Source organism: Mangifera indica, chromosome 5 (assembly GCF_011075055.1).
Source record: "Mangifera indica cultivar Alphonso chromosome 5, CATAS_Mindica_2.1, whole genome shotgun sequence".
Lineage (NCBI taxonomy): Eukaryota > Viridiplantae > Streptophyta > Magnoliopsida > Sapindales > Anacardiaceae > Mangifera > Mangifera indica.
In genome coordinates, this window is record NC_058141.1 from 838,400 (window position 1) to 854,284 (window position 15,885).

The 15,885-nt window shown below is 34.1% G+C and overlaps 1 protein-coding gene and 1 pseudogene across 1 annotated transcript; both read right to left on the reverse strand.

Annotated features, from left to right (window-relative positions):
• Positions 1-241: 241 nt before the first annotated feature.
• On the reverse strand, positions 242-2,232 carry LOC123217577 (annotated as a pseudogene).
• Positions 2,233-7,369: 5,137 nt separating this feature from the next.
• Positions 7,370-14,621, reverse strand: LOC123217028 (LEAF RUST 10 DISEASE-RESISTANCE LOCUS RECEPTOR-LIKE PROTEIN KINASE-like 2.1). The gene is made up of 4 exons (XM_044637765.1): positions 13,766-14,621; positions 13,579-13,644; positions 13,390-13,470; positions 7,370-8,644 (listed from the first exon to the last, which is right to left on the reverse strand). The coding sequence occupies exons 1-4, from the start codon at positions 14,532-14,534 to the stop codon at positions 7,491-7,493; spliced, it is 2,070 nt and encodes a 689-aa protein (XP_044493700.1). The 5' UTR covers positions 14,535-14,621; the 3' UTR covers positions 7,370-7,490.
• Positions 14,622-15,885: the final 1,264 nt, after the last annotated feature.

Consider the following 15,885-nt stretch of genomic DNA (forward strand, 5'->3'; position numbering starts at 1 on the left):
GTCCTATACATGTAAGTTAAGAGGGATTTTAGTTTAATCATGTAAAAGTTATGGTATTCTCTTTTTAATATTTATTAATTAAGAGAATTATTCAAACCATATCATGAATTTCAAAAACTCATACAACTAAAGTACACACCTACATGATCATATTACAAACAAATGTAGATTTTATTTTACTTTTACACATCCTTGCAACAACTAGTTAAACAACAATAATTTTGTATAAATATTCTTCCATTTATTCAGATAATAGCCAATCGGTTAAATAGTTTGATTGAATCTCCTTTATAAAGACATTCTCAAAAGAACAAAAAAAGTGCTTCAGAGGCAATTGTAAGTGGTCAATGCTTCCTTCTAACATTTCAATAACTTTTGTAATTGAGGGACGATCTGAAGGCTTAACTTGTATGCACCACAACCCAATTAGACAAAGTTTTTGGCAATTACCATTTCATGTTCAATGACATGTTAAAGCTCTAAATCTTCACCAATATTGATTTGATCATATACCTAGGAAGGGAAGTAGGTTTTGCTTGAACCAGTTACCCTCATATCATAATTTCTTCTGCCTCTAACCATTTTTAGCAGTAGCATTCCAAAACTGTAAGCATCTAACTTACTAGAAACCTTTCTAAAATTCCTTGAAATCAATTCAGAAGCTATGTATCCTATTGTTCCTCTTGTAGCACTAACAAATACAAAATCATTTTCCTTTGGATAAAATTTTGCAAGTCCAAAATCAGAGACTTTTGGGATGAAATTTTGGTCTAACAAGATATTGTGAGGCTTAATGTCAAAATGAAGAACGCATACATCACATCCCCCATGTAGATACTCGATCCTACGAGCAATTACAAGAGTAATTTCACATAGCTTGTCCTAATTAAATGATAGAGATTTTCCAAGCTTTGAAAATATATGCCTATCGAAAGATCCATTTGGCATATACTCATACACGAGAACGTTTAGACTCTTCTAAATAGAATCCAACTAATTACATTATATTGGATCCGATCCACCCATGATAGGTTGACCCGATCCATTAGGGTTAAAAAGAAAGTAAAATTAACCCTTATAAATGAGAATAACCTTTTTGTCCTTGGCAGTTATTAAAATTAACTGCCACTCTCCCTTATTTAATTTAATAAAAAAAGGTAGCGTAACTTCAATTGGGGACTGACTCTTACGCTAAACTCATAAAATGCTCTCTTTCCAATATTCTCTTCATCTGTAAGAAATTTTTACAGAAAATAAGAAAACAAATCAAACAAAGTGTGTTGTGGATTCTAACAGGAGTGCATTGGATCGCCATTCATCATCGAAGTTTCAGCTTTCTAAATCGGGTATGTTTTTTCTGTGATCCTGGATTTTTTTAATTTTCATTTACACACCATATTGATGTAGCGTAACTTCAATTGGGGACTGACTCTTACGCTAAACTCATAAAATGCTCTCTTTCCAATATTCTCTTCATCTGTAAGAAATGTTTACAGAAAATAAGAAAACAAATCAAACAAAGTGTGTTGTGGATTCTAACAGGAGTGCATTGGATCGCCATTCATCATTGAAGTTTCAGATTTCTAAATCGGGTATGTTTTTTCTGTGATCCTGGATTTTTTTAATTTTCATTTACACACTATATTGATGTGGTGAATTCTACCAATTGTGGAGACTTCATTGATGAATTCTTTTGCACTCAACTTTGAATTTTTGCACATTTTGACTACAATTACGGAACCACTATGAAGTTGTCCTCTGTAAACCAATCCAAACCTCTTTAAAATTGTTTGTCATGACCATTAGCTCTGTGTAAGCATACCTTTTAGGCATCCAAGATTGCTGATTATGTAGAAATTTCTCTATTTTATCAACTGTTTGTCTTGTTGTTCTTTATTTACAAATGAGGTACATGATTAATATTATTGGAGCACTAATAAATCTGCAAAATAGAACAACTGCAAACCTAAAAACCCAAACCAAGAGAGTTAATTAAGTTATTTATTCATCTTCTATTCTTAAAGAAAGTAAAATGCCAAGATGTTTAGAAGTAGAAACCCAATATCGATAGTGAATATGTTCAATGTTGTAACATAAGAAACAAGATAGTCTAGAAAGAGGTTCTAGTTTAAAGTGTTCATTTGGTTGTAGAAAAGCAAAACAAGATGCAAAAAATATTGTAATTAGCTTGGGAATTATACCGAGAAGAAGCTGGCTAGTGAGGGATACCATATTCACATACCATTCCATGAAATATGATATATATTTAGTGAAACTGCCATTTTCATAAACCCAGAGAAATTAAAATTAAGCCTTATGAAGCTTTCCAGTAGCATAAGGCAATATTAAAAATAGAATTTCTAGCTAGGAAATCATATGCGGCCATACAATGCTTCCAAATAGTGGAACATATAAAGTTTCCAACAAGAATTCAATGAAATAATCAGCATCAAAGCAAAAGAAATAAAGTTTAAGCATTGTAAAGACATACAAAACCCAAAGTAGAAAGAAATCAACAAAGTTATCACACTGTTAATTAACATATATGTAGAAAGATGAACTTACACAATCAAGTTTTAAAATTTGATTTTCTACAAGAATGAAGATATTCTTGTCCCTACTCTTAAACGACAAGTGCCATCAAAAGATCATGTCAGATTGAAACTTGACTACAGAGTTAGTGGTCGATGTATTATAGTAAGTCTAGTGATTAAAGAAAAACTTGGTAGAGGCTCATAATCTGCAAATGAGCTAGATGCTTCAAGATTGGTTGTAGCATGATCATTTATATGTCCTGTATTAAAAAGGTTAGAAGAAGGTGGAGTAATTTCAGGGAACAACTTAATAGACGAATTTGTGGAGAAAGGTGAATTGTTTTTAGACAAAAGAAACCCAGACAAAGTTAAAAACATTTGATGTACCCAAAAATGTAACATGTCAAGAAATATGAAGAAGTTTAAAAATAAGATCCCAATAATGATAACTCTTATGTTCAGTGCCATATCCGAAAAAGCAACAAAGTCTAGATAGAAGTTCTAGTTTAGACCATTCATGTGGATGTAGAGAAACAAAATAAGCAGATTCAAAGACTTAAATAGAATTATAATTAGGGAGTTTACCATATAAACATTCATAAGGACTTTGGTTACCAACTGTGTAGACATCGGTAAGGGCTACTTCTCCCCAAAATCATTTAGGACATGAGGCAAAGATAAGAAAAGTATGATCAATGTCTAGGATGTGTCTTGCTTGCGTTTTGCTTGATAGTTTTATTGAGAGGTACTAAGACAAGATTGATAAATAGTAGTGTCATGTTGAGAGAGAATGTTAACAGTTCAAAATTTTTATACTCTATGACATTATTTGTTCGAATAGTTTTATTGACACAAAAAAAATGAATTTTCACAAGAGCAACAAAGGTCACATAAATCTCCAGTTACTGAGAGCGATTTTCATTAAATATATCTAAGTGAAATGATAATAATCATCAATAAAAATCATAAAATAAGTGGCTCCTCCTATAGTAGCTATAAAAGAAGGCCCCCATATATCAGTATGCATAAGGTAAAAAATATTAGAAAAAGAATAATTGCTATTATTTAAAGACAAAGCATGATATTTGCCAATTTCATAAGAAGCACAATTAAGATCATCATGTTTAATAATTCCTAAAAGATGACTAGAACATAAAGACTTCAAATGAGAAGAAGAAACGTGACCAAGGGGAGGATGCTAAGTTGAAAAAGACATAGAGGCAGGACACTTTGAAACAATACGAGGAATAGATGTAAATTAGGAAGGTAACTGAAGAGACATCAATCCAAGCAGATGATCAACTTTATGCTTAATCCCATAGATTTGTCATGTTTATGAATCCTACACATAACAACCATGACAAGAAAAATGTATATCAAAACCAAGATCACATAATTGTCTAACAGAAATAAGATTGACTGAGAGTTTAGGAACAAGAAAGGTATTAGGTAATGATATGGTGGTAGTAGAGATATCAACAACGTGACTGACAGACAAGCATTAGTAATTAGTAGTATGAATAATGGGAGAATTAGATACAACCATTTTAGATGCAAAAATGTGAGATTTAACAATCATGTGATTGTAACAAATAGAATCAAAATACCAAGAGAAGGATATACCTAGAGGAACAGATAAAACAAAAGAAATGGAGGTACCAACGATGGATTGTGCTAAGGCTTGTTTCAAAGTGTCAAGGTCTACCTAATTAAGAAGCTTATCTAAGGTAAAGGAAAGACCAGAAGATGAACTTTCAGTGGTAGCAACAGTTGAATTGTGAGCAAAAGTCTTAATAAATTTAGACTTGGATTGACTGTATCGTTCGCACCTTGCTTAGATTACAACTTAAAACATTCGGAGATAACATGATCTAGTTTGTGACAATACCAACAAGTCACCTTTCGCTAAGGTGAAGAACAGATAAAAGTAGCCAAAACAGTATCAATGGATAGTGAAGGTTGTCAAGACTTCAAGGTAGCTAGACGAGTCTCCTCAACACGTAATTCTGTAACCACAATGTCAAGATTAGGAAAAGTTGCCCTATGTAGAAAAGAAGGCCTTACTAATTCAAATTCATCATTTAATGCATAGTGAATTGATAAACTCTAAATTCATCCCATTCTTTTGCATAAAGAACTGCATCACAGACATCATGCCATTTTGGTTTAGACATAGATAATTGATCCTAGAGGGCAATCATCTCAGAGAGAAAATCATTGATCAATTGACCTAGTTTTTTATGCATGCGGCTAAGAGCAAGTTCTTAGCCGCATTCACTTTGAACCCTCCTACACACTTCCCTCTTCCTGTTGCTCTATATAACTTCACTTCACCACCACTTCTTCTCTCATGCTCTAAATCCCATCAAAGATTTGGAGGAAAGACACTAGGCTCAGCAAGTTCTTGGTTATGGGAGGACAGGCAAGAGAAATATATATGAAAAAAATTGTTTTTATTTATATTTATTTTCAATTTTCGTTTCGATATTTCTCTTGCCAACTCCGCCCATACCTATGATTTGCTGAGCTTCTGTTTCTTTCCTGAACGTCCAAGTCTGGTATTTATGGATTGCTTGGTTTTATTGGCTGGATGAGGTAGAGTGAAAGTGTTTTCCTGGAAGCGTTTTTGTTCTGGGGTGGTTGGAAGATTTAATTTTTAATTTTTGATTCTTTTTTTCTTGAAGTCTTTAACTATTTCCAGATCTTCCTCCGATTCCCTTGCTTTTTCTACCTTTAATTGTTTCATTTCATCTCTCGTTAAGGTTTCATTTTATCCCTTCAATCTAGATCTCTGTTATATTATTTTTGTTTTGAAGGTTTTAACCTTTTAGGTCTATTAGTAAGATATCAGATCTGTGATCTCTTAAGAACATAAGTTTAATTTGTTGAGTGAAGATCTCTGTGTAACTACTTTTTTTGCCTTTTTATGTCCAGATTCAGTTTATTATTTATGTATTCTGGCCTAACTTATATACTGGAAGTGTAAGCATATAACTTTTCTTCTGCAGATAATGTGTATATACTACAAAAATATTTTCTTTTGGGAACTTTGGAAGGGAAAGTAAAGGAAGAAAGATCAAAGAACTAATTTCTATAAGAAACATATTGGCCTTGCTACTTTGCACCAATCAGTGACGACCATTAGGATTTATTTTATGTGCCTGAGGAGTAGTTTCATTTTGGTGTTACTGTTTATCAGTTTGAGCCGGAAGAGTTTAAGCCTGTTTGCTGGATATGAGTTGAGTTTGAATTGGCTTTTGTTGGGGTTTGGTAGCTCTAATTTACCTCTATCTTGAACAAAAGGTGATATTGATATAGGAACAAAAGATGCTGAAAAAGCTTGAGTGAGATTAAAGGAAAACTTCAATGTCAAATAAAACTATTATATTCTCCTTTAGAGTCCTTTCTGTTTTAACCTCAGATCAATAGATTAAACCAGGACAATCGTAGCGTCACTTTCCGAGTTAACTTGTTTTAGAAGGGCTTCTGCCTTTTTGATTTGTTCGGTGGGTCTGTGTTAATCAATGTTTGTAGCACATTGTCAGCTATTATGTTCAAGAAGGGCGTCTGCTTTTACTTTCTGAAATAACTTCTTGCTGAAGGCTTGACTTGGTTTTAAGTGTTTTATTTTATTGCTCGTAAAGATATTTCCATTTGAGAGAGCTATTCAAGTAGCCGGACACCGGTTTCTTATAATTTGATATAGGATTAGATTTAAGTCGGAGTTGCCTTGCTCAATTGTCAGTACGAAAGGAGTTCCCCTTAATGGTCGAGTCAGAAAGGCTGTTCCTCTAACGGCCCTTCGAGGCCACAAGAGACTGGTTGGGTCTTGAGTCTAAAGGGAAATCTGATTTCTGTGGCGTTTTCGCTGCACTTCGTTGGCTGACAGAATTCATATGGATTTTGATCATTGTTTATAGCTGATGTTGTTTTGGTTATTGATGAGTAAGGTAAAAGAAGGAAGAGGATGATAAAGGGCACCAGAGACATGCAGAGAAATTGAGTGAAAAACCAGACTTGGAAAATAGAGTTTCAAATTTACCTTACGACAAAGCACTATTAGTATCAATTGTATTATTTTAAAATTAATGTTGTTGATAAATTTTTTGGATTCTTGAATGTGATATTCTATTTTTTATATCTATAATTGGGATAATAAATAAATCATTAGTATTAATTTAAAATAGAATATTTTATTTTCATAATATATCATTTTATATTAAAATGTTTTTTCAGTATATTATTTTATAACTAATTGTGTTATTTTTTAATATTTAATATTATATATTATTTAATAACAAATTATGTTTTATTTGTTTAAATATAATTTTATTTATTATATAATTTAGATTAATTTGGATTAAGTTAATTTAAATATATTTTAGATTATTTTAGAATTAAAAAATTTTGATACGATTTTATTTCAATTTGACAATTAATCTTTAAGACACAAGCTACAGTATATAAGTGGCTGTTTTGGAATTTCGCAAAGACTTGGAAATTTGACCTTAAGCTCCTATTTGCTAGTTTGTCATTAAAATTCAAAGATATTATTGACATTTCTTTCTTTTGGAAGGGTATTATTGACATTCAAAATTTCTTTCAAAATCAGAAGTAATTTGCTACATATATCACATTATTTAAGAAATCCGTTTTCAGTTGTCTGGATGTCTTTTTCAGATTTGCTTCGGTGTACTATTCTAATTTGGCCACATTGGGTGTGTAAACTTGCTTCTTTCAACTAAACATTCGGTGCTATGAATGTAGGCTCGGAGCGATTTTGGTTGAATCATGTGAAAATCGCGGTGTATCTGTTTAATATTCATTAATAAAGATAGTCATCCAAACCATATCATGAATTTCAGAAACTCACACAACCAGAGTACAAGCCTACATGACCATATTACAAACAAACGTAGGTTTTATTTTACCTCTACACATCATTGCAACAACTAATTAAGCTACATTAATTTTGCATGAGTATTCTTCTGTTGATTCAGATAATGACCAATCGGTTGAATAGTTTGATTGAATCACTTTTATAGAGACATTCTCAGGAGAAGAAGAAGAAAAAAAGGGTTTTGGAGGCAATTGTAAGTTGTCAATATTTCCTTCTAACATTTCAATAACTTTTGTAATTGAGGGACGATCTGAAGGCTTAACTTGTATGCACCATAACCCAATTAGACAAAGTTTTTTGGCAATCACCATTTCATGTTCAGTGACATGTTGAAGCTCTAAATCCTCACCAATATTGATTTGATCATATACCCATGAGGGGAAGTAGGCTTTGCTTGAATCAGTTACTCTCATATCAGAATTTTTTCTGCCTCCAACCATTTCCAGCAGTAGCATTCCAAAGCTATAGACATCTGACTTGTTAGAAACCTTTCCGAAATTCCTTGAAATCAATTCAGGAGCTATGTATCCTATCGTTCCTTTTGTAGCACTAACAGACACAAAATCATTTTCCTTTGGGTAAAATTTTGCAAGCCCGAAATCAGAGACTTTTGGGGTGAAATTTTGGTCTAGCAAGATATTGTGAGGCTTAATGTCAAAATGAAGAATGCATACATCACATCCCCTATGCAGATACTCTATTCCACGAGCAATTGCAAGAGCAATTTCACATAGCTTTTCCCAACTAAATGATAGAGATTTGCCGGGCTTGGAAAATATTTGCTTGTCGAGAGATCCATTCGGCATATACTCATACACAAGAGCACGTTTAGACTCTTCTGAAGAGAATCCAACTAATTGCACTATATTAACGTGGTGAATTCTACCAATTGTGGAAACTTCATTGATGAATTCTTCTGCACTAAACTTAGAATTTTCTAGCATTTTGACTGCAATTAAGGAACCATTATGAAGTTGTCCTCTGTAAACCGATCCAAACCCACCTTGACCCAGTTTTTCTTTAAAATTGTTTGTCACGGCTACTAGCTCTGCATATGCATACCTTTTAGGCATCCAGGACTGCTGATTGTGCAGAAATTTCTCCACATTATCAACTGTCTGTCTTGTTTTTCTATATTTGCAGATGAGGTACACGATTAATACTATTGGAGCACCAATAAATCTGCAAATAAGAACAACTCGAACCACCGCTGCAAACCCAAGAACCCAAACAAAGATAGTTAATTGAGGTATTTATTCATCTTCTGTTCTTAAGATAAGTAAAATGCTGTAAAGTACAGAGATATTTAGAAGTAGAAACCCAACATTGATAGCCAATATGTTAAATATTGTTGGAGATGTGTACACATGCCTTAGTCTGCAGAACTAGTCTTTAGGAATGTTTTATTTGTTGCTTGATTTTAGGACACCAATAAAAAACGTTGCCTATGTGTAGGAGGTTGTTATGATGTAGTTGTTTATGCTTAGAAGTCATGTGAACGTGGCTGCTTTATGCTTGGAAGTTATGTGAACGTGGCTGCTGTGTTTATCTTTATATATTCAGTAATGAAAGAAGCAATATGTAGTTCTCTTTGATATATCAATATTTCAACTACAAATTGGTATCAGAGCATTGTCTTGAGGGACCTGAAAGATTGAGTGATAAAAAAACAATGGAAGTTGATAACCAATCATCTTTCAATCATGTTGCTCCACCAGTTTTTGATGGCCAAAATTATCAAGCATGGGCTATTAAGATGACAGTCTACCTCGAGGCACTGGATCTTTGGGAGGCTGTAGAAGAAGATTATGACATTCCACCGCAACCAGCAAATCCAACGGTGGCACAAATGAAGAATCATAAGGAGAGAAAAACAAGGAAGTCAAAGGCCAAAGCATGTCTTTTCTCTGCCGTTTCAAGCACCATATTCACCAGGATCATGAACCTGGAATCAGCTAAAGACATATGGGATTACCTCAAAAAGGAGTACCAGGGCAATGAAAGAACCAAGAACATGCAAGTGCTCAACTTGATTAGAGAATTCGAGATGGTAAAGATGAAAGGGTCAGAAACGATTAAAGACTACTCTGATAAGCTGCTGGGCATTGTTAACAAAGTAAGGCTGCTGGGTAAGGACTTTTCTGATGAGAGAATTGTTCAAAAAATTCTTGTTACTTTGCCTGAAAAATATGAGTCAAAAATTTCTTCTTTGGAGGAGTCTAAAGATCTGTCAAGCATATCCTTGGCAGAGTTAGTTAATGCTTTGCAGGCTCAAGAGCAAAGAAGAATGATGAGAAAGGAAGAAACTGTGGAGGGTGCTTTCAAAGCCAAATCAGAAAGTTTTGGAGGAGGCAAAGATAAGAAATTCAAGGAGAAGAAGAAGAGCAACCAGTCCAGCAATGATAACAAAAATGTTGCAAGTTCACCCTGCCCACATTGTAAGAAGTCGAACCATATGCCAAACAAGTGTTGGTGGAGGCCTGATATCAAGTGCAGAAAGTGCAGCAATATGGGACATATAGAGAAAGTCTGCAAAACGCAACAACCTGAAGCAGCAAAAGTGTCCACAGAACAACAAGAGGAAGAACAACTCTTTGTGGCAACATGTTACGCCACAAACAACAGCTCAAGTGATTCCTGGTTAATAGACAGCGGTTGTACCAACCACATGACCAATGATCAAGCGCTTTTCACTGAGATTGATAAGACTCTCATTTCCAAAGTAAAAATTGGAAATGGTGAGTTTATCTCAGTCAAGGGAAAAGGAACAGTGGCCATTGAAAGCATAACAGGTTTAAAGCATATTACTGATGTCTTATATGTGCCTGACGTTGATCAAAATTTGCTTAGTGTTGGACAGCTAGTTGAAAAAGGCTTCAAAGTCATTTTTGAAGACAAATGGTGCTTAATCAAGGATGCAAAGGGCAAAGACGTGTTCAAAGTGAAAATGAGAGCCAAGAGTTTTGCCTTGAATTTGTTGGAGAATGAGCAAGCAGCACCTGCAAGTCATGTAAGCAACGCAGAATTATGGCACAAAAGACTTGGGCACTTTCATCATGCTGGACTTCTATACATGCAGAAAAACAACTTTGTGAAAGGTGTACCGTTGTTGGAAGATAAGCTATCAGATTGTGTGGCTTGTCAATATGGAAAGCAAGTTAGAAAACCATTTCCTCAAACAACCTGGAGAGCATCGTGCAAGCTGTAACTTGTACACACAGATGTTGGAGGACCTCAGGCAACTCCATCTTTAAATGGTAGTAAATATTATATCGTCTTTATAGATGATTATACTAGATTTTGCTGGATTTATTTTATTAAATCCAAATCTGAGGTTGCTAATGTATTTTGGAAGTTTAAAGCTTGGGTGGAGAATCAAAGTAATTGCAGGTTGCGCACAGTAAGGTCAGACAATGGAAAAGAATATGTAAATGAAACTTTTGATAAGTTTTGTGAGGAAGCAGGTATTGAGCACCAGCTAACAGCACCTTACACTCCACAACAGAATGGTGTGAGTGAGAGAAAAAATCGGAGCGTCATGGAGATGGCAAGGTGTATGCTTCATGAAAAGAAGTTACCAAAGAATCTTTGGGCAGAAGCCGCAAGCACTGCAGTTTTCCTATTTAACAGACTGCCAACTAAAGCTGTGCAAGGAAAAACACCGTTTGAAGCTTGGTTCGGCTACAAACCAGATTTACAAAATCTAAAAATTTTTGGTTGTCTCTCTTTTTCTTATGTGCCACAGGTGAAACGAGACAAACTTGATAAGAAGGCAGAAGCAGGTATTTTTATTGGATATAGCAGCACTTCTAAAGCTTACAGAATTTTCCAACCACAAAATGGAAAAATTATTGTAAGCCGAGATACCAAGTTTATGGAAGACAAACAATGGAGTTGGGAAGAATCATCAGAAAAGCAGCTGCCAGTAAACTCACAGTACCTTGATGACAGTGAAGATGATGACCCAGTTCGTGGCACAAGATCTTTATCTGATATCTATGAAAGAAGCAATGTTGCTGTGTTTGAACCTGCAGAATTTAAAGAAGCTGAAAAGGATGACAAATGGATTGAAGCCATGAGAGAGGAGCTTCGTATGATTGAGAAGAATAGCACTTGGGAATTGGTAGACAGACCTGAAAACAGAAAAATCATTGGAGTGAAATGGGTTTACAGAACCAAATTAAATGCTGATGGTTCTGTGAACAAACACAAAGCCAGATTAGTCGTGAAGGGGTACAGTCAAGTTTATGGGGTAGATTTTTCAGAAACTTTCTCTCCTGTTGCACGCTTGGACACTATCAGGATGTTGTTAGCCTTGGCTGCACAAAAAGGTTGGAAACTTTACCACTTAGATGTAAAATCAGCTTTTTTGAATGGTTATCTTCAAGAAGAAATCTATGTTGAGCAGCCAAAGGGATTTCTCGTTAAGGGAAAGGAGGAGAACGTTTATAGATTGAGAAAGGCTTTATATGGCCTTAAGCAGGCTCCCAGGGCTTGGTATAGCAGAGTTGACGATTATCTTCAAAGCCTTAGATTTATTAAAAGTCCAAGTGAAGCTATTTTATATGTGAAGAAATCAGATACTAACTTAATTATAGTGTCTGTTTATGTTGATGACATGCTTGTTACAGGAAGCAATGAGAAGCTAGTGGATGAATTTAAAGCTGAGATGTTCAAAGCCTTTGAGATGACTGATCTCGGTTTATTGACCTATTTTCTTGGCATGGAGGTGAAGCAAGGCGATAATGGAGTATTCATATGTCAAAAGAAGTTTGCAAAGGAAATTCTGAAGAAATTTCATATGGAAGATTGCAAAGACATCAGCACACCAATGAATCAAAAGGAGAAGTTTAGCAAAGAAGATGGAGCTGAAAAAGTTGATGAAATGTTATATAGGAGTTTGATTGGTTGCTTGATGTATCTAACAGCCACGAGACCAGACATAATGTTCGTAGTAAGTTTGCTGTCAAGGTTTATGAATTGTGCTAGTGAAGTGCATTTTATAGCTGCTAAACGTATTTTAAGATATGTTAAGGGCACAACAGATTATGGCATTAAGTATTCTTGCTGTAATGATTTCCAGCTCCAAGGATTTTCTGATAGTGATTGGGCAGGTTCTGTTGAGGACATGAGAAGCACAACTGGTTTTTGTTTCAGTTTTGGTTCAGGTATCTTCTCATGGAGTTCAAAAAAACAAGACGTGGTTGCTCAAAGTACAGCAGAGGCAGAATTTATTGCAGCTAATGCTACAGTGAACCAAGCAATTTGGATCAGGAAAATACTTGCAGACTTGCACATGAAGCAGATTGAGCCAACAGAGATTTTTGTAGACAATCAAGCTGCCATTGCAATTTCAAAAGATCCTGTGTTTCATGGAAAAACAAAGCATTTCAACATCAAGCTATATCACTTGAGAGAAAAGCAGAAATCTGGTGAAATCAAGTTGATTTATTGCAAGACAGAGGAGCAGATTGCAGATTTGCTTACCAAAGCCCTTCCAAAAGCAAGATTTGAAGATTTAAGAAACAAATTATGTGTCTGCAAATACTAAGGCAAGGAGGAGATTGTTGGAGATGTGTACACATGCCTTAGTCTGCAGAACTAGTCTTTAGGAATGTTTTATTTGTTGCTTGATTTTAGGACACCAATAAAAAACGTTGCCTATGTGTAGGAGGTTGTTATGATGTAGTTGTTTATGCTTAGAAGTCATGTGAACGTGGCTGCTTTATGCTTGGAAGTTATGTGAACGTGGCTGCTGTGTTTATCTTTATATATTCAGTAATGAAAGAAGCAATATGTAGTTCTCTTTGATATATCAATATTTCAACTACAAATATCATAACATAAAAAACAACATATATACTCTAGAACGAGGTTGTCGTTTAGAGCGATCAGGTGCCTGTACAGAAAGAAAGCTAGATGTGAAAAATATTGTAATCAGTCTGTGAATTATACCCTGAAGAAGCTCTCCAATGAGGTATCCCATGTTCATATACCCATTCATGAAATCTGATTTATATGCCGCGAACCTGTCACCTGCATAAACCAACAAAGAAATTAAAAATTAGGCCTTATGACCATGGGGTGTAAAGACCACAAAATGCTAGGAAATTAAGAAAAGGAGTTATGGCTAGGAAATTATACACGGCCACAAAATGCTTTCATAGAGTAGATAATATATATTTTCCCACAAGGACTGAATGAAATCATCTGCATCAGAGCAAAAGAAATAGTGTTTAAGCCTTATAAAGACATAAAAAACCCAAAGTAGAAGGAAATCAATAGAGTCATCACACTGTTAATTAACAAACATGCAGAAAGATGAACTTACACAATCGAGTTTTAAAATCTAATTTTCTGCAAGAATAATAATATATTTCTGTCCCTACTGTTAAGCGGCAAGCATCATCAAAGTACCATGTCAGATTGAAACCTGACTGCAGACTCTCGCTGATGGTTTCATATGGAACCTTATTACTCATCAGCTCATACTCAGACCAGCATAAAATAGGAGTAACTGCTTCTGACGAGCAAAACGGATACTGATATCTCATATCAATACTAACATAAAAATAAGATTGATTTTCACTCAAGCAGGGAATTGCTGTAAAGCGCGTGTCATTAATCCTCTGAGAGCACCGGGAAAATGTAGCATAACAGTAGGAACCGTCGACTTGTAGCATCATATTATGATCTGATTCACCAAAATAGTCTAGTCCTCTGACAGAGATCAACTGGGAAGACGGCAGGTTCCGTTTATCCTCCTCTGACAGAGATCCACTGGGAAGACGGCAGGTTCCAGTGCCTAAGTTAACATCGACAACTCTGATTATATTTTCTTTATATGAAATCTCCTTCACATAGTACCTTCCAGCGGAAGGAAATTCCAGGATGGTTTTGTTGCTTTGGCATGAAAGTTGGAAGTTGGTATCACCACAAATTGCTGGATCGTCCTTGAGGCCAAAAGGATACCTTATGTTATTGATGTCTCCACATGAAGTAGAGCAATTTTTTTGAAGCTTTGTTGCTTGAATTTCACCGATGAACAGGAAGATCAACACAGAAACAAGAAAAGTTGATGATCTCTCCCTTCTCATCATGGTTCTCTTTCTCCAAAGATTCAATAAGTTTCGACAAACAAATATGATAAAATTGGAAAGATGCTCCAATTCTTACTTGCATATATGTGGGTATGGTCTACCATGTTCATTGACTTAAATAGCTTCAAATTAATGGCATTAATCATATGTTAATTTTTACTTTTATTAGGCGATAACATCAATAGGAGATATGCAACTATAATTTTTTTCCAATTAAAATGATTAAAATTTCAAATTTTCAAATTGAAGGAGTAAACTCCAAAACTTTTAATATTTCAGGTATCAATGTACACAATTAAAATTACTTGTGTTTAATCCTTATTATAAAAAAAGATAATTCGATAATTTTAAGTATTATTATCTCTTTTATTTAGTTTTTATTGTGTTAAAATTTATAAATAATTAATTATATAATCTAATCATATAATATCATATTAATTAAAAAAAAAGTTACTAAAAAATGTTCCCCAATTGCCGCTTTTATGGAAGCCACAATGTATGATTAGCATTGAAAAATATTGCTTTTTTAGATATGATTTGTTTTTAAAATGATTTTGGACTTGGACAACACTTTCCATAGACCAAGTTAGATGAAGGTAGTCAAAGTCTACTCTTGAATAATGGCCCAACTGGCATCACCATCAAAGCTACTGAAAAATTACAACCAAGAGAAAAGGGAAGCTACTATTTACCGTCAACCAACACGGAATCTCTTGGTGGGGAAGCAAGTGGTGGAAACCCTGTCAACTTAGATACTGTTGATTAGATAGCAATGTTAGAATAGGCCAAAACTTTTACTGTAACGTGTCACACACTGGTCCTGTTGAACCCATTAAGAGTCATTTTAGGAATTTATTAGAAAAAAAAAAATCTCATAGACATCAGAATCTTTATATAAAAACGTATTATTATTTTTTTATAGGAATGATATAATAATTAAACTTGACAATTTGGGTCATAGAGACATATTTGTATTATATCACTTTGAATTTTGTATTAAAGACTTTTAATTTTAACTCGATCTAAATTAGAATTGTATCTAAATTTTTTAATCTTAATTTAATCCTTAAATATTTGAATTGATCTGATTTAACCAAAATTAATTTGAAATTATCTATTGTTTTCACTTTTCAAAGTATTTTTACAATTTTAATTTCTCAACCAAATTATTCCACCCTACTATTAATGAAACACACAATATAATATTTTATTTTATTTATGAATAATCTGAAAAATCTAATATAAGACTTTTAAAAGACATCAATAATTTAACTAACCAATCACATTCTTATTGACTTAATAATATAATAAAATATTTAAATAAAATAAAAAATAATTTCAGTAATTACAA